Raw genomic sequence first — 26,930 nt, forward strand, 5'->3', positions numbered from 1 at the left:
TCTGAGTCATGCAGTAGTTCAAAATGTTTTAATGCAGGATATGATTTCAATATTCTTCAGAATAACTGATTACAGAAACATTGATGGATTTCATGAGGTAGATTAACAGATATATGACAAATATTAAATAGCCATTAATTCAAAGCTTATACACAGGACGAGATCAGAAAATCATATCCAAAATGATCATAACATCATCACAACAGCCAAAAACACCTGATCAACTTCCTCTTGACTTTGTCTTGCCATAACAAATGTGTTTTATAAACTCTCAGTTACAGCTGCCAGAGGGAAACTAATGTTATAAAGTCAAGGGCCAAGAGACCAAAGCAAATACTGATCTCCATCATGGTGACAACAAACTTTATTATATTCAATAAAACATAAAAAACTAAATATCTGTTAATTCTCAACTAATTCTCAACTTTTGTACATGTATGTATGAAATAAATAATGTTAAACTGGTTTGTACACTGGTTTCATACTCAGTGTGGCTGGAAGTCAGTTGTAGTTCTTGTGTTTCTCTTTTTTCTGTTCTTGTCTCTCTGTCCTTCAGTGATTCTGCTTATCAGGTGTTCATCATGTAGGGAATAGTGAATGAGGTTATAGGGTGTGATTTTGAACACAGCCTCAGAGTGTCGACTTTGAGCACTGTTAATTCACAGTATATTCCTGTAAGCTATTTTCTCAAAAACAATATATACAAATATTCACAAATATATCAAAGAATGCATCGTTTTCTACGGTAGATTACTGTTTTAATGGAAAATGGTATGATACTGTCAGAACTTTTTTTTGACAGATATTATATGATATTTGTGGTTTTAAACCAATCTATTGTATAAAGTGCTGTAACAATCATGACATGACTAGACGAATAGCAGAGCTGCTTTCTTTACTGCTGATTTCTCATCACAGTATTTTTGTTGTGTTTGTTATTAAGAGCAACTTAACGATTTTGAGCGTTGTTAATTCACATTATATTCCTGTAGGCTATTTTTGTTTTCTACGGTATATTACTGTTTTAACCTGTTAACCGTTGCCAGTGCGCGGGCGCACTGAAGCGTATTTTTATATATATATAGTTCAAAGTTACTATCAGATTTAATGTTATACCTTGACAAACTATACATCATTAAAAAGATATAAGACTCAAGTTTCAGTATTTGACCACTATTGTATTCTGAGAAACTTATGGCGACAGTTATTTCTTAATTTGTGTCAGGAGTTATGAAATGAAAAAATGAGTCGATACCTTTGATATGAATTATGCGCGTCAGCCGCTTTCATTCATAAAAAACTCCCGTGCTGTCGTCATGACAGCGATTCACAAAACAACGTCCTTCAGGGCTTTAGCTCAAAAGTGTGCATATTTGGAGAAATATTGATAGATTCTCATAGATTTACATCAGATTTCTATAGACAGGAATAATATTTATTGAATTTAAACCCAAATGCGTCGATGTAATCATTATGAGTGCTTCTTACTGAGATGTGCTGTGTTTTCAATTCATACCAATAGCCTGAGGGCGCAATTATGCACAATAATAGTCCATATATGGAACATGAAGAAAAGCCATGATCATGTGACATTCCAGGACGTCACTGATACACACAAAGCTAACAAGAGATTGCGCTATAACATGCAGATACAGACGTTTTGAAGACAATAAACATGTTTGCAATGATATTTGAGTTACCTGTGTTTTTCAAGCCATGCCAGGTATTTCCATAATAATAGATTATATTTATAATGTAATGCTAATCTATAGACTGTCATTGTGCAGAATACCATACAATGGTATATTTTCTGTCTGATTTTTTTATCTGAAGCCAAATTAGATCACAGAAGATTATTTAAAACACTCGTCTTGCGTTATGAAGTAAGTTTGGAGCACAAACATGGTTTTAATCTCATAAATTGTCGTGTATTGATGGTGTGCTAAGCTAACATGCTAGCTAGCCCTAGGTGCACCTGCAACCTAGAAATGTATACTTTTATGATTTTTTGAATGCTTACTGAAAGTTTCTTTATTCAAGAAATGCATTTGATACAGTTTAAAATGTTAGGTGAACTTTGAGAAAAGAAATTAGGGACTGAAACCCTATGAATAGCCTGTGAATAGCCAGTCATTAGTAACTATAATGCAGACAAAAGAAATGCATATTTAGAGCCATAACCAGTCTGGAGAGGTGTGAATGTGTGCAGGGGGAGACTGAGACTGAATGGGGCTCGTCTGCACCACAAAACAATAGAGACAATATACTGGATAGATGGTTAGAAGATAGCAATAAACATCAGTTGCATTTTAGCATCAAATCAAAATAAAGTCATTGACATGGTCTTGAAAAACATTTAACTAAATACAGAGTTTCGGACTTATTATCTTCAGATTTTAAACATAAAATGTTTAGACATGTGGCTTTAGCTGTAGTGCATTTCTAGATTGCTACAGTGCCAACTTCAATTTTATTTTCATAAGGATGTTTCATAAAAAATAATTTCTAATAACTTTACAAAACTTTGAAGCTATTTATAACAATTTTTTTCATTATGACAATAATTAATTCTACATTTACAATAAACTGCCAGGTGTCAGCTTTCAAATGAGATCATACTTGTGCTTTTAGTGCAAAGGGTTCATGAACTGTATCTGTTTCAGTTTGGGTATGTCATTTCTGGGGATTTTTTAAAAGTGGGGGGGCAGCTTAACAGGTTAATGGAAAATGGTATAAAATTGTCAGAATTTGGCCTTTTTTACAGCAAGGGTTAACAGTGTGCGTAACACGAGAATGAACCTCATTGGTTCTTGCGGAAGATCAAACGTGTTCCGTAACAAAAGAATAACTCTCACACATTCTCACACATCAAGCAAGCATGTCTAAGCTTCCGTTTAACATAACTGATATGTGCGTTGATCAATTTTATATGTAAATAAAAGAGTCAATTAAATCTGTTAATCATATAAAGTGATGTCTCTTCAGAAAATTTGGATTAAACTAAATTCAAATAGATCAGTTTCACAATCTCTTTATGAACTTTTTGAAGCATTGAAGTGGTAGCACTGTCAATGGAGGAACAGAAATATCTCAGATTTTATTTAAAATTGCTTCATTTCTGTTCTGAAAATGAATGAAAGTCTTACAGGTTTGGAACGATATGAGGGTGAGAAAATAATGACAGAATTTTCATTTTTTGGTAACTAACCCTTTAAAAAAACAAAACCAATCACACCAGACAGGATTCTTGTTATATTACTTAACATACTTGAGTTTGTCCAGATGGTTGAGAGTATCAGAGAGCAGCTTCAGTCCTGATTCTCCTGGGTGATTGTAGCTCAGATCCAGCTCTCTCAGGTGGGAAGGGTTTGAACTCAGAGCTGATGCCAGAGCAGCACAACCTTCTTCTGTCACCATACACTGAGATAATCTACAACAACAGTAAGTGACCATGTTAGTGTGCTTCATCTACTGGTGGCCTCTGATTGATTTGAATGAAATCACAGTGTTGTAAAATGTGCAAATTATCAGATACAAATTATCTTAAGGATCTAATTGTAAGTTATAATTTCAAAATAAAAAAACTCTATTTTTACCCATAAAAAGATGGGTAAAAAGAATTAACCCTCTGGGGTTGACAGACATACCGGCACCTTTTGATTGTTTTTTTCACATAATACAATACTAATTTATGTAATTTATGGTAATATGGTTATACAGCAATACATCATTCGAAACTGTAAAAAGTTTACGTTCATTTGTGTCCACTTGCAATCAAAACAAAACAAAAACAGGATGTTTTCAGCCTTCTCTGTGAACTTTTTTTCTGCAGTGCATCAAAAAAGGAAAACAAAATTCTGCAAATATTTGTAACACAGACAACAGTAATATATCTGTAGATACAAGATATAAGTGTCTACTTTTAAATTATCCTATTCAAAATGAAAACAAATATTCTCTGTTTATATAATCTATATAAGAGAGAGAGATGTAACTGTCTCTCGTGTCAGCTTCCAGCAAATGTGAACATGCCAACAGACAGCACACGGTATTCATATGGTAATGATCTGAGGCAATTCATGCAAACAGAGTCAACACCCACATCAACTCAAATGCATCATGTTTCATCAGAATGATCATATTCATTTAATTTAATTTTGGGATGCAGTGAGAAATAATTCTGGAATAAAAATAATTTCACAATAAATTTTCTAGGATATGTCCTTGTGTGGTTATTTTTCACAGACCCTCAAATACCTCAGTATGTTGAGTTGACAGTTTAGACTCTTCAGTCCAGCACAGAGCAGATTCACTCCTGAATCCTGCAGATCATTGTTACTCAGGTCCAGTTCTCTCAGGGAGGAGTTTGATGACTGTAGAACTGAAGACAGAATTTCACAGCACTGATTGGTGAGCTTACAGTGTGCCAACCTAAACAGGGGAGAAATAAGAAACAAATCATAACAAAAACAATATTATTAATACAGACTGGTGTTTTAGGGCACTGTATGCATTGTCTGATGTTTTTGAGAAAGGTCTGCAAAGAACATGAATGTAAAGACCCCGATATACTTCAATGGAAATCGTTCTCTTTTATTTATTTAAATCAATAACAATTTCAGTCACCACTACTTTTTTCTTGGTTCTCTTTCACACATACATAGAAATAAATAAACAGTGAACTCGTGCAAATACGTCAGTTGGTAGTAACAGGGTTTATACAACAGTAGATTCACATGTCCACATTAACTCTAAAATTTGGAATGCAGTGAGAAATAATCCTGGAAGAATTTACCTCAGAAAAAGAGCAAAACTGTGGTTTCCTTTTCATTATGAGGACTTGATACATATATTGATATCATTTAAGATGAGTTATTTATTTTTACATGAGAAAATATGCTATTTTTTTTACATAAACATGCACTATAAAAAAGTGAAAGTGCAGTTGTTGCTTTAAGGAGGTACTTCTTCTCTGGCTCTCAACGAAGGCGGTCGCATTTTCTTCCCCTCCTCTCCCTTACCTACCCTGCTTTGCTCCTCTCGTCTTGTTTAGTCTACAGTCTTGTACTTTGAGATACTCTCTCCGCACTGCTCTCCAAACTAAGAAATTATGGATTTGATCAACTGGTCTCTCAACGCAATTGACACCATCTTCTCGACGAGAAGCTTGGGCTCGGGGGACCTTACTGCCCTGCCGGAACGTTCGCAGCTGGCTACACGATGGACGCGTGGGAGAGGTGGCGGGTCGTGTGTCTGGCGGCTCTTTCCGCGGAGGACATTGAAGATATCTACCTATTCGGAACCATGATAACAGGTCTTCTGCTGATTGGATTAGGCATTGCCCTGGTTTATCAAGGAATGAAGAAGACGGTGACAGCTGTCCAAAGCCCAACAGGGCTGCCCGTCATGATTGAAGCAGTGGGCAGAGCTGTCAGCACTCAGACTGTGACTATGAACCACAAAATGGATAACATCATGAAGAAGCTCACAGCTTTGCAAAGGAAAATGGATCGTTTCAGAGACCAAAATGGACCAGGAGAATAGCCGTGTAAATTGGAATGCGGCTACTCGCCCCAAGACCAAACAATCCCAATCTTATCTGCTTTCTGATTAATATGATTAAAATATTTATTTATTTATAAAAATGTTTGCAACCTTATGCTGCCTGTAGTGCTTTAGGTTTTTTTTTTTCGACATCAATCTACACTATATAATGACCAGTTTATAGTTTGACTAAACTATGACCAGCAATAGTTTAATTGCTTTTATTGCTCTCTTCATTTGTAAGTGTGTTTAAAAGTAAATGTAAATGTACATCTATCTCAAAAATACAATCTCACAATCATACAAAATTCAACATCTCTCTCTCTCTCTCTGTGCGTGTGTGTGTCACCATCGAGTATGTGATGCCCATGAATGTTCAGCTGACCAGTGAGTCGACTGTCAGCATTCTGAGTAAGTCACACACACACATTCACGACAAGCAAAAACCAGCTTTACTAATGTCTACAGCCGTCGTACTCATCTAGGTTTGTCCCAGACTTGACAAGAATTCTCTCTCTCTCTCTATCTCACTCTCTCTCACACAGTTTGGACAGTTTAGAGCACTGATCTATATAATGACTGGATAGCTCATGACGTTGTAAACTGCCAGCACGCAGTGAAGCCACCGGAAGTGTTCGAGCGGCCATCTTACGGTTCCCTACCAGCAGAGGCTCCAGCGGCCGTTATACAGAGATTGGTGGCTCCGACGGCACTTTTAAGAGGACCCGCTGTGCAGCATACAAGTGTAAAACGACGTAGAAAGGATGTAGAAACACTTCCCACAGGATGTAATTCAAGCCCTGTAAGTAATCATTTATATGCGCAATTGTTGCTATGCCCGTGTTGTTTTTTGCGGAGGCAAGAGTATTTCAAAAACAAAAACCAACAACAGCAACAACAACGATAAAACAGTCAACAGTAGCCTATAAGAAACCTCAGAGCAGCATTAAATCACAATTAAAGGGTAACTAAACCCCTGGTCAGAGCCTGACTCCACCCACTGGCAATATTTGAAAAATGCTAGAAAAGTGGGCAGACCCCAGCGGAGATAGAGGGGACGAACCGTGAGCGGGGGGGCGTGAACCTGAGACCTGCTGTCAGACTCTCTAAAATGGACAGTGACTCACAGGGTCGCAAGACGACGTAAAGTACATGCATCTGATGAGTTTTATCGAGCTGATGTCAATAGCGCGCTCTCTATAGGCATATTCATATTTTGACGCTATGTGAAAAAATCCGGCAAAATGCGCCGGCGCGTTTGTCGACCCCAGAGGATTAACTTTAGCCTAACCATAAATTGTGATTAAAATATATATGATCACTCACATCAAGAGGCCGCTGCGGCGGTGGAGTCCTTGCAGGAGTAGCAGCGTTTGGCACTGAGCTGTGTGGAGAAGCCCATTTCCACCTCTATTGCGTTGGAAAAGCAATCTTGCGTAAAATGCAGGTTTCACACTCACGGTCTTCCAGGCCAAGTGCATGCAACCACTGGCGCCTAATTTCCAAGTCTGCTGGAAAGCTATGCAGTCCTATGCATATATATATATATATATATATATATATATATATATATATATATATATTTATATATATTTATATATATATATATATATATATATATATATATATTAGAGGTGGGCATAGATTATTTTTTTTAATCTAGATTAATCTAGATTAATTTTGAAATTAATCTAGATTAATCTAGATTAAAATGGCTCATTTGAATTCTGCCGAAGGCATTCAGAATATGTGTGCTACCCAAATAATGACTATAAAAGTAAGTCTTTGAGAACAGGTTTCTGGGCGATGGGCGATATGGCCTAAAATCCATATTGTGATATACATTGCAGCCTCTTGTGATAACGATATATATTATAATTTTTCATTTAATTCAATTTATTTGGTTTATCACTAACAAATATACAATAACAAATATTCAACTCATCATATACATAACTTTTGATTAAACCAAAGGGTATAGGCTGAAGCTCAAGGCTTATTAACGCCTATCCCTCTCAATTTTCACAAACAGTCAAACAGTGCTCAATTCTCTTCTTGCAAACACTTGAAACAACAAAGTCATAGAAATTGATTACCCAAAACGTATCTATATGAAAGTATCATCTTGTTTCTAAGGAGCCTTTTAAATCCACTTATTGTTTGTGTCAATTTAAGGTCTATATGCAAACAATTCCATAAATTCACTCCTTTTACAGAGATAGTTCTGCATCTAATATTTGTTCGTACCTTCAGTTTTTTAAACAAACATGTTCCTTTTAACTCATACTTACAATAACGTTTCTCAAACATACTCAAAATTTTATCAGGCAGCATTTTATAATATGCTTTATACATTGTCAATGTAACCTTGTAATCCACTAAATCATAGAATTTTAAAATGTTTCATTTTAAAAATAAATCATTTGTATGATCCCTATATTGTGATCTTGTGATGATAATAAAACCATTTCAGAACAGGTTACACAGACCCTGCTAAACAACTGCTAAATGTATTTTTTTTTATTTTTTTTTAAAAGGGTGTATGTAGTTTTGAGAACATATATTGCGCAAAACTGTAAGTATACAACATAATTTTGCAGATAAATAAAATTTAAGTACACTAGCTGCAGAGACTTAAGTAGGTCTAATGTTTATTATGGCTTGGAGCTTATGAAACCCCACATTTAAAATTAGAATATTGTCTAACTGATGTCTTTTCAGTTAAAAAGAAACACAACAACGATTCTTAAAATCGGGCGCAGACAGAGATTATGTGCTACACCACTAAGATATATTGGGAATAATACGCGCGCGCTGGTATTCAGTGATATGTTTCGTTTTGAATTTGAGGTGGTAGAACGGATTAGTCGTGTGTTAACTTACCAAACTGTTACCCCACACACTCTGTCTATATAGTTTGCTGCTGCTCGTTGGACGGCTTAAATCCAAACCTTTCTTTCACTTTCAAAACCAAAGCTTTCACTTTCAGCAGTTTACTTAAGATGACGACGAATTATGATGCGTTGCAGCCGGGTTTACCTCGCAGCCGCGGGTAGATTGCGTCATCATAGCTTGTGTAGTATAGAGGCAGCTCCCAACCCAACTTTGAGAATAGATTAACGGCAATATTTTTTTTATCGCGCGATAAGAGTCTCGCGTTAACGCAGCACGTTAACGCCGATAACGGCCCACCACTAATATATATATATATATTACTACTATGATTATATTACTATGACATAGTATGAAAAGTTGTTTTCCTCAGCAATTATAACAACTAAAATAAATAAAAGAAGTTTATAGGTAAGAGTGACGGTTGAGACGTTTGTTACAACGCTCTTAAAGAAATCCCTTTCCTCAGGGACTTTTCCTCCTCAGTGAAACCCTTACTAGAGGCTTCATGTAAACCGCTCATTCTCTGAACTGGCTCAAACTAACATGGCGGCATCGGGCATATAACGCTATAGCTCAAACTAACGTGATTGTTGTAAAGGTTTTTAAACAACAAAACACATCCACTTGCACATATTTGACAATCGGAATATCAGATATGTCATGCTATAGCTAACACATTTGTGAATATTTTGAATAAAAAAAGGGAACCACATACAGGGACAAAAGTATGACAGACTCGAGCAATGTTGCCTTCGACGTGTGATTTCGAGAACACTATAGGGAACGAGCATGTTCTTTTCGCCTGTTTGGACACTTTACATACGTTTGCACTGCCTGTTTGATTTACCTGTTTATGTGTTCATAACGTGCGTTTTGTCCTACTCAACGTGCGTTTTAAATAGCAGATCACACGTCCTGACGCGCGTTTTGATGCGAAAACCTTCCTTTGTGGTTTTCTGTGACCAAAAAGCGCACGTTAAGAACACATGCTTTTATGGCGAAACGCACGCTTTTGACGTGTCAGTGTGCAATCAGACGCCTGACCAGGCGTTTATGAATACTTTGGCTTGCCATAGTGCATTTACATGAATAAGAGCGCATCATATAATGAGACGCCAGCCAAAGGATGACCCGAAAAAAACGGATGCTGCGTTAATTGCCTCCGCCTGCGTTCTGCGCATGTTGCTAGCGCGTGATGTCACACTTGCGCACAGCATAGAATTACCGCGAGAGCGTTTAGAGAGCCGACTGCTTTGTAAGCTTTCGAATCGCTCTCGCTGTAATTTGATGCCCCTACGGATTGGGCCCATTGTTACCGAGACCCGATTTAAAATTTTATTCCATATCGGAGCCGATACCCGAAACAAATATCAGATCGGAGCATCCCTATTACCTCCCGCGCAGCGTCAGATTACGAGAAAATAAACTGACACTTTTCAAAGTCTGTGATTATAGCACCACTTAGCAGTAAAAGGCAGCAAATACACATCCCCAAATTTACCGCCGCGGGTAACAACAAGTAACAACTGTACTAGAATTTCATGTGCACGCCCAAATCACTCTTTGCTATAGTTAACAATCTCACTAATCCACCACAACATGTTATTTCTGGCTCTACAGTGCTTGTGAATAGCTTTTCTCAATTATTTTCAGACAAATTTAAGTCAATTGAATCCATTACCAAAGACACCAAAGTGACTCAAATGTTCGTTTGATGTAAGCTGATTCAGCTCATTCAACAAACTCTCTCTGCTTTCACTCTGACTACCTCTGCTGCCATAAGTGATCTAATTATGAAGTCTAATTCCACATCCTGCCAGCTTATATCTTATATACCATTCTTAAGCAAAATACTTGAAAAAGTTGTGGCTTCACAACTGAGATCATACTTAGTTCCTAATGGTCTTTTTGAACCTTTTCAGTTAGGATTTCGCCCATCTCATAGCACTGAAAATGCTCTTCTTCGGGTGGTTAATGACATTCTTCTGTCCATGGATTCAGGGTTAATAAACAAGTGCTGCATTTGACACAGTCTCCCATTAAATACTCATCTCTCGCCTTAGTGATATCAGCATCACTGGTTCAGCTCTTTCTTGGATCATTTCCTACATCAGCGACAGAAAGTATTATATCACTATAGGTCACTGCTCCGCTTACACTGGGTGTTCTTTAAGGTTCAGTTCTTGGCCCACTACTGTTCATCATTTATATATATCCACTTGGTGACATCATATACATGCATGAACTTCAATTTCATTGCTATGCTGATGACATTCAAATTTACCTCACCACCAGCTCTAATAGAGCATCCCTGTCTGACTCACTTACTGCATGTATCAGGGATATCAAGCGTCGGATTTCCCCAAATTTCCTCAAGTTAAATAATAACACAACTGAAATATTGATGTTTGGCTCTGCTGCCTCAGTCAAAAGGATGGACCGGTCCTTTGATATTGATGGGGTTTATGTTAAGCCTTCTTCATCCATCCGTAACCTTGGTGTTGTATTTGACTCAACTCTTTTTGCTCTCATATTTCTTCTGTTGTTAAAAACTTCACATCTTTAATCTTCTCTAGCTGATGCTGACACCTTAATTCAATCGATTACAGTATGTTTCTCATAATGTGGCTATATGTATCCTTATGTGTTTGCAATGTGTTTGTGGGTGTGTAAATGTAATGTACAATGTAAAGCGACCTTGAGCTACGGAAAGGCGCTATATACATAACACTTCTAAGTACCTCAGTATGTTGAGTTGACAGTTTGGATTCTTTAGTCCAGCACAGAGCAGCTTCACTCCTGAATCATGCAGGTCATTGTTACTCAGGTTCAGCTCTCTCAGGGGTGAGTTTGATGACTGTAGAACTGAAGCCACAACTTCACATTGCTGATCAGTGAGATTACAGGCTGCTAATCTGAAAAAAGAGAGGACTCTTGTTAAAAGGTTATGATCAGTCAAGAGCTTGTTAATAATGGAGAAGCTTTTGCGTACTGGAGAGACGTTAGAGAGCGGGGAAGGCCTGGGTTGCACTTTTATTTTACATTACATGCACTTACATGTTCTTACAGTGTACTTATTTTAGAAAGTATTGGGTAATATAAGGTACCTGCATGGGTTAAGGTTAGGTTTAGGGCAGGGTTCCTCAAACTCGGTCCTTGAGGGCCGCTGTCCTGCAGAGTTTAGCTCCAACCCTGATCAAACACACCTGAGCAAGCTAGTCTTCAGGATCACTAGAAACACACAGGTAGTTGTGTTTGATCAGGGATGCCGAGGTTGCTTTGTTTCTCTTGGTGGCATACAAAATGGGATGGACAGGCAAACCCACCCCCCAACCACTTTTGCTAAATGGGTTAACCCTCTGGGGTCTGAGGTGTTTTCTTGGCCCTGGAGGTGTTCTGACATGATCTGGCATTTGTGCTTATTTCTGTTACTTGTGACATTTTCATGGCTAAAGTCTGACACAGTATTCAGCACAAACTCTGCTACAATAATATGTCAGCAGCATGTATGTAAAAGTTTGTAGTTTTGAGATAATGACGTTTATGCATGGTTTGTGAAAAAATGTGGTTTGTGCAAACAACTTCAGTGTTTCTGAAGAGAGTTTTAGTGAGAGTGCAGAACGCGGTAAGTAAGTGATGGCTTAAAAGGGAGCCCTATTGACGATCTAAATAATAGTTTTGTTTTTCATGCTTCTAGAGGACCAGTGGTTACGTTCACACTGTAAGTGATAACTGCATTTAAATGTGGGAGTGAATCCGCTAAATTTTAGTCCTGTGAGTCATGAAATTGTGATGATTGACATAGTAACCATAGCAACATTATGGCTTCTAATAATGTTATGATTTTTGTTACATTTACACTTTAGTCATAAGTTCACAAAACACCCTGCAGAATGTAACATAACATTATAGAAATTGTTATTTTTATTAATTTTTTTAATAAGAAGGATAAAAAAATATTGATTCTATTTAGTACTGCCCTGAAAAAGCTTTTTCACATAACCGATGTTAAATAGCCTAGTCCACAAGACAAAATACAAACACAAAATACAAGACAAATTACATAGGCTTGATTTTTAATATTGTGTGTCATTACTTGAATGATCCACAACTGTTTTTTTATTTTATTTTATGTAATGGTTTTCATGAGTCCCTTGTTTGTCCCGAACAGTTAAACTGCCCAATGGTCTTTAGAAAAAATCCTCAGTTCCTGCACATTATTTGCTTTTCCAGAACCTTCTGCATATTTGACTCTTTAATAGCAGTGACTATGATTGTGAGATCCATTTTTTCACACTGGTGACAACTGAGGGACTCATACACAACTATTACAAACGCTGCAAACATTTAGTGATGCTCAAGAAGGAAGCATCCGTTAAGAGCCAGTGGGTTAAACTTTTGAACTTGATTGTTTGTGTAAATTGTTCTTATTTAAAAGTTAATTAATTTAGTCCTGCCCTTCAGAGGCTAAATAAGATATTAGCATGTAAAACAAAATAAGAAAATTTAAACATCACCATCATCTTGCTCAAAAGTTTGCCCCTTAATGCATCGTGTTGCATTCTTCAGCATTACCTTGCAGATTCTGAAAGATGTATAATAGGTAAACGTATGACTGCAACTATACATTGCAATAATTTTGTAAGGGTTAAAATATTAATTTAAGAGCTCAGTGTTGAGACCCTTCACCGGAATTTAATTTTGAGAGGCGATCTTACCAATCATAATGCAGATATACGCCATTTTTGTCCAACAAACAAACCAAACCAGTTAGTAGATTAAAGTCTAGTGGACTTGAACTTAAAAAATGGTGTGTATTGATTTCTTTTTGCAGTTTTGATGTTCATTCATGTTTAAATTGTGCTATAACTAGAAGAGATAATCAGTTCACGTGCTGCTTGAACTGAGGCGCTACACATTAAAGTGTCAGTCATGTTTGAAATTACTGAGACATTATTTCACACCAAAAGTAACCTGCTCTGTCTTGTCTGTTGGCGCATTGTCAGTGTCCTCTTTGCTCTGCAATATATTTTTTACTGTGTACATGATGTGTGGGGTGAGTGCGGAATGAATTGTCGGATGTAGCAACAGTAACTAAGAGGGGCGGGTCTTTGTTAAAGGTCAATTTCAAATTATTTAAATCTTTGTGGACTCGGCCGGACTCGACTCAGACTCAGACGTTAAGGACTCGGACTCGAGTCCGACTCGGTCCTCTTTGGACTCTGGTTGTAGCAGATATATATGGCTGCAAAGCGAATCCAGAAGTGCCTTTCACCCTGTTACGACTGAAACGCTTTTGGAAACATTATTTTAAGATAAAAAACGGCCCTCCTTGGACTCGGACTCGATTGTTAAGGACTTGGATTTGACCTGGACTCGACAAAGGTGGACTCGGACCCAATAAATTAACTACAATATAATTTAATATATAGAATTCAGAGCAGTATGTCTGAATACATAGTATTTGAAAAACAGTCCGCAAAAAGTCGCCGGATAACCTACAACTTCTGGCAAGATTCTGAAGTGCGCATACGCTGGACACTTTACTATCCCATGAGGCCAAGGAAGAGGTTTTATGAATGACAGTGAAACGACGTAACTGACGCTTGTAAGTCACATAATAATGACAACATGGCGGATGTAGTACGTCCAGATTCCATTCATACTAAACACATTCATACTAGGGCTACACAATGTATCGTTTCAGCATCGATATTGCGATGTGTGCATCCGCGATAGTCATGGATTGATGGATAGCCTTGGATTATTTGCTAAATTTAACCATCATAGAGTAAAAGTGTATAATGTGCACGTTTTTAAGTCGAGTCAGGCATCAAGCGCAAGAGGACTTGCGTGCCATTTTCTTTGCGCACACACAAAGCCACGCAGACAGCACGTGAACACCGAATTCAGTTCCCCTTTCTCTTTTTTCCAAACTTAAACGGACACATGCACGTAAAATTAGGTTAAAATGTCTGTCTCGGCGAGTATCCTCATAAACACAGTCGTTTTTGTGCTGTAAACAATTGAGAAAGAAAACGGATGAGTGTCATTTATATTAAGTCCGGGCATTCATCTTAAAGGGACAGCAGCTTAATGTACCCGCAGCTGTTTGTGATACCAATGGTGATCAAACAACACAAGAGAAAGAGAAAATTACTTTTGTAGCTTTAACAAAGATAAATTGTATTAATTATGGTAATTAATTATATTTAGTTATATTTCATTTATACATTGAAGACTGTTATTTTTACATTTGATTATTCAATTTCTGTACCTGAATACTGTTAGATTTACCTGAAAAACAAAGCACTGCTCATTTCAATTATATCTTTCTTCTATTGTATTTATCTATGCTCATAAATTATTATTTTCTATGCAGATTCACTTCCCTACAAAATCACCCGTATTATTCTAGACTGATTAATTCTATTCAAATATAGCTATTCAAATCAACTGGTGAAATTGTTTATTTATACATTGATTAAAGAAACATATATCGGAGAAAAACTAAATATCGCAATGTACGTTTTTTCCAATATCATGCAGCCCTAATTCATACTATATATATCATACATTTTTAACAGTCGTGAAGGATGTTCTAAATCAAATGTAGTGCCTACTCGACAGTACGCAACTGCGGACGCACCATGAGCGTTGTATAAACAGTTATTTCAGTGTTTAATGGGAAACATTTTAAATGGCAACAGAAAACTCGCCAATTGGAGTGAAGAGACATTTTCATTATTAACTTTACTGTCCAAAAAGTCCATATAGAGAAAAAAAAAACTTGACAGTACTTGGCAATATAATATGAGGATGTGCAATGGAAGAGCCTCCATTTTAACGGGTTGCATGCAGCGTTCATCCAATTAATGAATCTAACACCGCAAATGTGCAAATACGAATGTTAACCGAGGTTTAGGAGTGTACAGCATGAAACATCAGTTTATAAATATCCAGGATTAATTGTTAACCCCGGGTAAATTATGATCAGTGTAAAGGTTTACAATGACCCAGGGTTGACTATTATTATAAGTGTGAAAAGCCCTCTTGTATGTCAATAATTAGTTATAAAACAGATAGTTCTGGACCTTGATTCTGAATGGCTGAGCCGTGCTCTAAGCCATAGTAAATTACTCTACAAGGACTCAAGCCATCTGTCACATAACATTTTTAGTGCTCTTATCACGGTTACAGTACCATAGCATTAAGGCCCGGACTAGTAGGCTCAGAGACAGTTTCTGCTCAATCCTGTTCCTGGAGTAACCACAGCACTGCACATTTTCAAATTCAACTCATCAGCTAGTTAGTAAAGACTCCAAGACCTCTAATATGTGTGTTAGATAAGAGATACATTAAAAATGTACCGTGCTGGGATTGAAAACCACTGACCTAAATCAAGATATTTCTTATTTTAATACATCATCACCGCAGCTAGATATATGAGGCCTAATTTTAAAAGTGCGATTTCTAGACCAGGAAAATGAATATATTTTTCTAAAAATGCTTAATCTTTATCCAGCAAATTATGAACAATGGAAAAAACTAAACTATTAGCCTACATGAGAGGTATTATGTTAATATTTCAATTCAGTTGATATGTTCATATTTTCACACTCACAGAGCTTTTCTGCAGTTCCTCAGAGCAGGTAACAGTCTCCTTCGACCCTCTTGTGATGATGTGATGCTGTACTTTTTAAGGTCAAACTCATCCATCACCTTTTCTGACATCAGGATCATGTTTGCCAAAGTTGAACATTGTGCAAGAGAAAGGTGTTTGTTTTTTGTTCCAGATTGTAAAAATGCCTGCATTTCTTCAACAAGAGAACTATCCTTCATCTCAATCAAGCAGTGACACAGATTCATCCATCTTTCAGGGCTGACACTGTCTTCTGGACTTTCTGTGTTTTCGTGTTTTTTAAGGTTTTGGATTATTTCCTTGATGCTCCATGGGTTTTTCTCTGTGTGAATCAGCAGATCCTTTAAAAGTCTCTGATTGGACTCCAGTGAGATGCCATGAAGGAATCGAAGGAAAAGATCCAGGTGTCCATTTTTACTCTTCAAGGCTTTATTCATTGCTCCTTTCAGAAACTCATCCAGAAAAACAAACTTACACTGAGTTCTGGACTTTCCTGTCAGGAAAATTTTCATAACTTCACTGTTCTTGTGTAAATAACAGAGAAACGCATACAGTGCTGCAAAAAACTCCTGAAAGCTCAGATGTACAAAGCTGTAAACCTTCCTGTGATAAATCACAGATTCCTCCCTAAAGATCTCAGTGCAAATCCCAGAATACACTGAGGCGTCAGTGACGTCTATGCCGCTCTCAATCAGGTCCTCCTCATAGAACATCACATTGACCTTCATCAGCTGATTGAAAGCCAGTTCAGCAAGTTTCACAATCACGTCTCTGTTGGACTGCAGGAGTTTCTCTGGATCTCTCTCTTCATACTTCTGGTTCCTCATGCTAGTTTGAATGAGGAGGAAGTGTATGTACATTTCAGTCAGAGTTTGAGGGATTTCTGCACTTAGATCTTGTTTCAGGATGTTTTGAAGCACAGTGGCTGAGATCCAGCAGAAGACGGGTATGTGGCACATGATGTGGAGGCTTCTTGCTCTTCTGATGTGAGAGATGATTCTGCTGGCTTGATCCTCATCACTGATTCTCTTCCTGAAATATTCCTCCTTCTGAGGGTCATTGAATCCCTGGATTTCTGTCACACGATTGATGTAGTTTGAGGGGATCTGATTGGCTGCTGCTGGTCTGGTGGTGATCCAGATGAGAGCCGAGGGAAGCAGATCTCCTTTCATGAGGTTTGACATCAACACATTCACTGATGAAGACTCAGTCACATCAGAAAATTTCTCACTGTCTGAAAACATCAGTGTAATTCTGATTTCATCCAGACCATCAAAGATGAACACAACTGTACATTCATCATAAATCTTTGAGTCCAGATCTTGAAGTTCAGGATGAAAGTCCAGCAGAAGTCTGTGAAGACTGTAGTGATGATCTCGAATCAAGTTCAGCTCTCTAAATGGAAGCACAAACATGAAATCTACATCCTGATTGGCTTTTCCCTCGGCCCAGTCCAGAATGAACTTCTGCACAGAGACGGTTTTTCCAATTCCAGCGATGCCTTTAGTAAGAACAGTCTTGATTTTGTCTTTCTTCTCTCTTCTCTTCTCCTCATATCCTAGTTCAGGTGAAGGATCAAAGATGTCATTGCAGTTGATTGGAGTGTCTTGGAGTGTCTTGTAACTTTTCTCCATCTGTAGCACCTCATGTTCTTCATTCACTCCTTCACTCTCTCCCTCTATGATGTACAGCTGTGTGTAAATCCTGTTCAGGAGGGTCTGATTCTCCTGTAGTTTGATTCCCTCAAATAAGCTCTCATACTTGTTCTTCATGCTGGTTTTGTGCTGGTCTTTGACTCTCTGCAGATCATCATGCACTGGCTGGTGAGAGTCGAGCTGCAGGGCTGCTTCTGTGTCATGATGACTGATGTGTTTCTGACAGGAGGAGGATGTGCTGGTCTGACAGGACACATCTCTGATCTGGTCAGCTCTCACACCACTGAAAACACATTAAGATGACAGAGACACAAAAACCTCGGTTAAAATAAATATAAAATCATACTACATGTAGAAACTGACTTCCTAATATCACACTTGGAGATCCTTGCAAGTTCTCGCACAGATTTTATTTACCCATGTTGCCAACAAACTGTTAATTAATTATGCACATCAGGCATTTGGGGGCAGATAATGACCTGCATATTAAAAGTAATGAGACATCAATATTTCAGTAGTCAAAATGTTCGAATAAAAGAGAAAAGCGGCTAAAATTCTTAACCAGATTTAACAGAAACCATTATTTTAAAATATCACAGAAACACTGACATGAAGAAAAAGCAGTGTTCATGTGAAATGATTACATGCAATTGATTTACTTGTAAATGGTGACGGATGATCCTTAAATCAAAGGCTTAAAGGTTATTGCCGCCTCATACATGTACAGTATATGATTTTTTACCAAAACAAACCACTTTAATGATTTATTTTCCCACAAAATGTATTGATCCATCAATATTCATTAAAAACATTTATTTTTTCTGCAATCATATTCTATGCATAAAGAGCAAATGGCTCTGAATAGGGGGTGGGATTCCAGAGGCAGCCAGAAAAACATACTCAGTTAATATTAGATCAATACTATTATTAAAACTACACCTGCAGACCTGAGTTCACCTTCACTACACAACAGTTTGACAGTGTTTAGACCCTCAACATAACAATAATCTCAGACAGCAGCGTTTGATCAATATCATCAGCTCTGTCGGCCTAGAGAAGTTTTAGATGCTGCTCTGATCAGACTCTTCACTGAGAGCAACATCCTTCCTCTGAACCTCAAATAATACTGGCATTAATCAAAATAATTATGCTGTTTTGTGCATATATGATACATACATCTTCTGTTAAGCTGCTTTTAAACAGTTTATATTCTAAAAAGTTCTAAACAAATAAACTGTGGTAACTATTTTGATGGTTCACTTTAGACATTCCACTAACCAGAAGTTATTTTACAACTACATGTGAACTACAAGTCATTATAGTACGAGTAGACTGTTTAATATCTGCTAAGACTTTATTTTGATGACATTTTACTGACTAGAAGCAACTTTACAATTACATGTCAACTTATTCTACTCTCTTTATTTTTGGTTCTGTTTGCTTTTCCACTGCAGTTTAGCACCGCTTTTAAGTGATCATAGGCGCCGATCTCATGGTCAAGCACCCACAGAAAAATACGAGATATATTGTATTGATTTTAACCAATAAAAAATCTATTGCAGTTTTCAGACACGATTATCTTCACCTTTTTATAGTTTATTTGAGGCCGTTTCTATGGCATTATTTTAATGTCAAATGTCGAGAGCGCATCCAAGTAATGCGCGAGCACAAATCTCTCAACTCGCAGGCGGATCTCCTTCACTCTCACACAGAACTGGACGCTCATTCTCAAATATACAGTCTCAGGCTCTTGTCTGCTCTCGCTCAGATATTACGTGTTCATGCTCAAACTCAAAATCTCTCCTTGCTCTTTCTCTAGTTCTTCTCTCCTGGATTTAATGTTGCCAGAAGCTTTCAACCACCAGACTTTCACGACTGACTGACGAAATAACACGTGTACCTTTCAATTGTAAAGAAATTACGGATTCACCTTTATTTCATGAGATAGCATTTTCAAGCTGATTTTAGTCAGCCAGTTCTCAAGTAATTTTATTATTTAATAGTTATTTTTGAGTTAAGTGCTTATTGTAAATAGGTATTTACTGATTTTTTTTTAGTGAAACCATTATGGATCATCAGATATCAGCGAGAGCGCGACTCTCAGAGCGACAACACTCATGGAGAGAATGTGCTTGTGTTTGGTTGGTAACATAGGCGTAACTTGCGGGTGGGACATGTCCTCACCACTTTTTGCCGTGGGCACCGGCAGAAACATAAATCAGCACCTATGGGTGGGATTATAGCCTGATCGTTATAGTTGTGCCGCCACCTCGTCTACTGACAACGATACAGACATTTTTTTTTTCAGGTTGCGTGTGACGGTCGTTTAAAAAAGTCGTGCAGACAAATGATCCTGCGGTGGCTGTTGCTGACTATTTAAATCCGGCGGGTTTGGTGTCTCATGTCGCAAATTCAATGACGCTGCAGTGGAGATCCTCTCTGACCACATTAGTGATCTGCAGTGTTTACACGTCACATTTTAATCTCGGTACGGCTCGCTTGGAACCTCAACCGAGGTGGTACTAAAAAAAAATACCAGGTACTAGGAACTTTACACAGTGGAAACCCCCCAAAAGTGGGCCGTACTGAGGCGTATCATGCAGTGGAAAAGCACCATAAATTGGACCGTCGAAATAAAGTGTAACCATAAACTTGACATGACTTACGCATGTTGCTTACAGTAAAGGAAAATTCTGGGTTCAGTAAAATTGAAGTTCAATCAACATTGGTGAGATAATGTTCATTACCACAAAAATGCATTTATACTCTTCACTCTTTTGTAAAAAAATAAAATAAAAAATCTTCAATTGTAAAGTGTCTCACCGTAACCTCGATTTTGCTTTTTGCAGAGAAAAAGAGTGACGGATCAAGAGTAATATTTGCTTTATGCTGAAATATAATTGAATATGTTTGGATTTGGTAGACGGTAATTTGTCTGAGAAGTTTGAGAACCTCTGATGTTGGTTATCATCTGTAGATATATTCAATTTTGATACATATTTTATATAGCCTTTTTGACCTTGCAAAGTAAGTTATTGCAAGGGGTATATAAGCTCATTGAAGAAACTGGCTACAGTAGTAGATTTTTAATTTGAAAGAGAAGTAGCAAGTTCATTATGAGGAAAGGACAGAGTTTTTCATTTATGAATGAAGTGTTGAAACTGATTTTATTTTACTGGTAACAGCCCTATAGTAGTGCCTTATTAACTGAATTGATCAGTAAAAATTAAGAACTTATAGGCTACATGATGATGCATATTAATAAGGTTTTAAAAAATGCCCCAGGAAATAAATTCATAGCGGGAATAGCACCTCTTTATGGAAAAGTTTGTTTCTGTTGCTGTCAACATTGTTTTTGGAAGATACATTAAAATGCAGTTAGCTTCTGTGTACGGATCTACAATGCATGGCATAAAATGTGGTTAATAGTGGATAATTTGACGCGCTTCCGTGTCACAGTGTCTGTTATCAGCGGATTCTGTTCATGTGTGGCCAGATATTTTAGAAAACACGACCAGCTGATGTTTTACGGCCATGTCCGGAATAAATGCCTATGTATGGTAAACCTATATACAGTTAGGGTGATACAAGCTTTTGGGCGTATTGCCCATTAAACCTCTTGCGTATTGTTTGGTCACACCACAAGGTGTCACTGTGGCCTCAAAGCTTCAGCACTGCCACTCTGAGCTTGATTGCTATGTCTGAGGTAAAACACCCCCCCCCCCCCCTCCCCCTCCCTCTCAGTAATATACAGAGCAATAAATGTATAAATAAATGTATAAATAAATATATAAATAAATGTGAAAATAAATAAAAGTAAAAATAAATAAATGCATAAATAAATAAATGAAAAAATAAATAAATGTGGAAAAAATATATTTTTATCCATAACTAAGGAAAAAAAAACTATAAATAGTCATTTATTTTTGTTTTTACATTTCGTCACATATTTAATTATGTTTTTATTTATATATTATTAAGCCAGGTTTGGCATTCCATACTTATTATCACATTTATTTATCTATTTATTCATTTATCTATTAATTTATTTATTCATTTTTAATATCTGCAGGTTTTGTCCTCCATATGTTATTGACAGTTTTTAGAGGCGATGAACCAATATAATATCTTGACCCAGACAGCCCTGAACTTCATCATACTCACACAGGGTCAGAGGTCACAGCAGGTCCATCACTGAATTTAGGGGGATCATGCATGGAATTGTTACTCTTCATGGACACACAGCTGAATCCTGGAGATGGTCCATCACTGAATTTAGGGGGATCATGCATGGAGTTGTTACTCTTCATGGACACACAACTGGATACTGGAGATGCTGCTCTCTGAGTGTGAACAGACGCCTCCTCCTCTCTCTCCTCACACACACTCATTTTACAGGTCTGGTTCTCCTCCTCTCTCTCCTCACACACACTCATTTTACAGGTCTGGTTCTCCTCCTCTCTCTCCTCACAAACACATTAATTTTACAGGTCCGGTTCGCCTCCTCATTTTACAGAAAGTTTGCTCCTTCTCTTCCTCCTTGATGAGAGACTTGATTCCAGACCTGTATGTGGACACAGAAAACATGCACAAAACAACTGAATTTTGACACATTTTATTTAAATGGAATTTAATTCACTATAACTTAATGTCAACAGTCTTTCTCCAGTTAATGTAATATTGTTGTTTAGAGCAACATGTCGGCCACACTTTCAAATACTACAGTGTTTAAATGAGGCTGCTGTGTTTGAAATTGTGGCCGACATGTTGCTCTAAAAACCAACATGACTGTTGAAGTGGGAAAATCCATCTTCGCGCTGCAGATGTGGGACGTGCAGACGCTGACTCTGAATGGCATTAGATATTATTTACACAGACTGTTAATGCAGAGGAGCCATGGATGCATTTACACTGTAATTACAATTGCATAAATAATGTTAGGAGATTAATTTTTAATATAACATTTTGAATATTGAAATATGAAATAATAGAATCAATGAAATGATACGTTTAAATATGAAACTAAAACAGCCAGTATAGGTGGTGCCAAGCCACCATCTTAACGAGTGAGTTCAATCATTAACTCATCATTAACGAACATAACGAACATCATTAATCATTAACGAACATTTGATTCGTTCAGTAAGAAAAAAAAGTGTTTTCACGCAGCGGCTCTGTGGAGTTTGGAACTTCTTTTTTTTCTGAAGAAACAGCAAAAAATAAAGAAAAAGTATTTTTCAACACTCTTACCGTGTGATAATATCATATTATAATAAAACTATCACATAGCCTACATAGGATTTGTTTTAAAACAATTTTTAATTTTGGTATTTATTTATTAATTTTGTTGTTTGCGAGGTGACGGAAGAATTTTTTTTGCGAAATAAACCAATTTACACAAAAAATAGGCATTGAACAAACAATAGGCTATTAACAATTTACAATTCTCAAAAGGCAGACGTAGTTGCAAATTACAATAAATAACAGCAATGAAGTCTCAAATCATATTTACAACCATGAAAGGCAAGGAAGAGAAAAGAAATAAATGAATTAAAAAATTATAATTTAAATAATTGAAAGAACAACATTTATAGCAAAGTAAGTTATTGCAAGGGGTATATAGCTCATTGAAGAAACTGGCTACTGTAGTAGCTTTTTAATTTGAAAGAGAAGTAGCAAAAGCTTTAAGTTCATTGTGAGGAAAGGACAGAGTTTTTCATTTATGAATGAAGTGTTGAAACTGATTTTATTTTACTGGTAACAGCCCTATAGTAGTGCCTTATTAACTGAATTGATCAGTAAAAATTAAGAACTTATAGGCTACATGATGATGCATTTAGATTACGATTTAATAAGGTTTTAACAAATGCCCCAGAAAATCAATTTATAGCGGGAATTCTTTATGGAAAAGTTTGTTTCTGTTGCTGTCAACATTGTTTTTGGAAGCTACATTAAAAATGCAGTTAGCTTCTGTGTACGGATCTACAATGCATGGCATAAAATGTGGTTAATAGTGGATAATTTGACGCGCTTCCGTGTCACAGTGTCTGTTATCAGCGGGTTCTGTTCATGTGTGGCCATTTTAGAAATCACGACCAGCTGATGTTTTACGGCCATGTCCAGGGACGGACTGGGGCTAAAAAACAGCCCTGGACTTTCTCCCAAATAGGCCCATCATCCGGCCATTCGCCTCTAGCCGTGTGCGACAGACACTAGCCAGGATGTCCTGATACTATATGCCACAATACTGTAGCCTATCAGACAAGGTATTCACAGCAAGTAACATCTCAAAACAAATGATGACAATTGGGGTTGTGTTTATTAATGAAGCCTCAGCCTTCAAATAAAAACAAAAAATGTACAATGCCATAAAATACAAATAATGAAATGTCACTGGCTACAGTAACCCCAAATTACACAAACGTGTAATTATAAAACATTACTATATACCAGGGTCCAACCTTTTTGTGTGCGAGGGCTACCTCAAGGGATAAAATAATCTAGAAGGAATTTTTATTTCTTATACTCCAATATTTATTATACGATTACATGGTGAAGCTTTTTTACTTTTCACCATCATATGGGAAATAATAAAATATCTTGATATTCTGGTTCAGACTTACAAGCGTTTAAAAAAAAAAACAATTCCTGAAAAATTATGAAAATATTTATTGATTTTTTTGTTGATTTACTATAAACCTATTGTATGTGTTATCAAAAACAGTAGCCCAAACATTTAGTATAAATATAAATGAAAAAAAAAAAAAAAAAACTGCCATAACTAAACAAAACATTACTGCATTAGGCTACATTTTACATGACTATATTAATATAACAGCATTTTTAATATGAATACAGGCACATTTCTGCCAAAAAAGTTTGTTTTACTAAAGTTAATTCATAAGTTTTGGTGTGAAATGTCTTCTAACTGGTTTGTTGGAACAATGTTTCGCCTGTTTGTTTGTTTTTTTTTTGTTTGTTTTTGCGTCAATATGTTGAGAATATCAGCGCTGTTTCATCTGGCTTTTTACAAGCTTAAATCACATAGTCATTTGTGGGTTTATATAGAGAATTCTGCGCTGAATTTAAATGCTTCTCAGTGGATCGCGCAGCTCTGTGTAATAATGTTCGCGTGATCGAGATCAGCTTAACGTGCTTTGGCCGCGATCGCTGTTTTTTGGGCCGAGCTGATAATGCGCTGCTCAGATCAAACAAGTTTTGTTCCGCTTTTTGAGCGTTTGCCATTTGATGTTTCTCATACGCAACGCAAATGACAGCGTATAATCAAAGAGAGTTGGGTAATTTTGTAGAGGCAAAAGTTCAAATTGAAACGTTTAGTTGAAAAGGTCGCAAAAATTATACCATTTAGGCCTATTCGAAGTCTGGAGCCCCGACGGCAAGTTGGGGCTATTTATAGAATGTGTTTAGCGGGCAACTCACAGGCACCACGTTGGAGACCACTGCTATTCAAATATAATGTAAGCAAATTTAAAAGTGCAGCCTTATAAAACTAACTTTCTGTCAGTGGCTATAGGCCGACTCTTCTTCCTCAGTTGTTGTTTTTTACACGTAGCATAATAAGTGATCGTATTAGTGCCCCTGCTGTTGGCTGTTCATGCTTTATTATACTTTTTTTTTCTTTTTTTTTTCTTTTTCTTTTTTTGTTTGTGCCGACGGCCCGCGGTTGGACGGCCGTTCTGGACTTTTCCAGAACGCACAGATTGTCAGTCCGTCCCTGGCCATGTCCCGGAATAAAGAGTAGGCCTAGGCTATATATGGTAAACATTTAGGGTGATACAGCTTTTGGGCATATTGCCCATTTCAAGTCATTTATTTCCTGCGTGACCTGTAAAGTACGTCCACAAACCTCTGGTGTGTGGATTCACCTTCACTTTAATGACACTGCTGAACTCTTGCAGGTGTTTTTCACAATCCGTTTTTCGTCTCGCATTAAGCAAATATGATGCTATATTTTTACGCGTTAATGTGATATCCTGTGACTACACGCCCAGTCTTACTGCGTCACTGAACACACATTATAATATAGATTACTTAAATAATGACATAGTTTCAAAAAGTCAACCAAAGATTTAAACATTAAACTAAAATTCTTCTGTTAACAGAAAAAAAGTGTAAGTGTAAACCATTTTCGGCTATTTAATGAGTGTTACAATAGACGTGAAGTATCACGAAAGTAACTTTACACTTTTATAGTGTTTGAGTTCGGCATAAGGTCTGTTTAGACGCAAATACTCTATCGATATTACAGCTATGAAAAGTTTAACGAACTTACTGTCACATGTGAAGCGATTGCTGATTTTCTGTCTTCAAATGGCGTCTTTACAGTCATCGACTGATTTTTGATGTCACTGTGAGACAGGTAGATGTCACAGGTTAATGTCCACCAGCCTCTCCTCGAGTGGATTCTTTTCTCACTTCCGGGTTTTGAACGAAGAAATAAATTACAGCAGGGTCACTTGTATTGAGGTAAATGCGAGACCATTTTTGCATTTTCACTTGCACAATTTTATTATATAAGAATAGAAGACTTTGAAACAACATTTTGGGGATTAATTTGTTAATGGACAGCATAAACACAAACAAAAATGCTACAATTTTGGTAACAATTTATTTTGATGGTCTCTTTTAAACATTCTGACTAAGTAACTTTGGAACTTTATGTCAACTATCAGTCATTAGAGTATTAGTAGACAGTCTGCTAAATATAAATATCTGCTAACACTTTATTGTGACGCTCCTCCAACAGACTAGCCATAAGTAAAAAGAAAAGGGGGGAAAAAAACTTTAAAAAATAAATAAAAATAGTCAAAGAGTCTCTAATTCTGTTGCGTCTTCTGTCAAAAAAAAAAAAAAAAAAAAAAACTTAAAGTTTGGTAGGCCTATTAGTAAACGTGCATTTGAAATGGTTTATGTAAAAATTGTAAACCTTCATATATGGATGTAGCCTAAAATTATAATAGCATTATTTGTAATGTTGGCTATTATACTGTAGTGTATTAAGAGTGTTAATGTGATATATCATAGATTATAAACATTGTAATCAGTTATTTCTTTATTTAAATGTATTTTTCATTTTTTGTTTAATTTTGGTAATGTCAGTCTACTGAGGCTGATGAGCACACGCAATGTTTGCTTCTCTCTGTGAATAGGCTTGTTTGAGATGCGCCTTGCCT

General features: G+C 36.8%; 2 protein-coding genes across 2 annotated transcripts in view; one reads left to right on the top strand and one right to left on the bottom strand.

Moving 5' to 3' along the window:
• LOC311079881 (uncharacterized protein) overlaps positions 1–26,930 on the top strand; it is a 518,544-nt gene that overhangs the window by 326,783 nt on the left and 164,831 nt on the right. The gene's annotated exons all lie outside the window — the stretch shown is intronic.
• On the bottom strand, positions 15,734–26,096 carry LOC311079697 (NLR family CARD domain-containing protein 3-like). Its single transcript, XM_084109337.1, has 4 exons — positions 26,030–26,096; positions 21,901–22,300; positions 16,064–18,019; positions 15,734–15,767 (listed from the first exon to the last, which is right to left on the bottom strand). The coding sequence occupies exons 2-4, from the start codon at positions 22,170–22,172 to the stop codon at positions 15,749–15,751; spliced, it is 2,247 nt and encodes a 748-aa protein (XP_083965463.1). The 5' UTR covers positions 22,173–22,300; positions 26,030–26,096; the 3' UTR covers positions 15,734–15,748.

The sequence above is a fragment of the Abramis brama genome (assembly GCF_963993115.1).
Source record: "Abramis brama genome assembly, chromosome: 1".
Lineage (NCBI taxonomy): Eukaryota > Metazoa > Chordata > Actinopteri > Cypriniformes > Leuciscidae > Abramis > Abramis brama.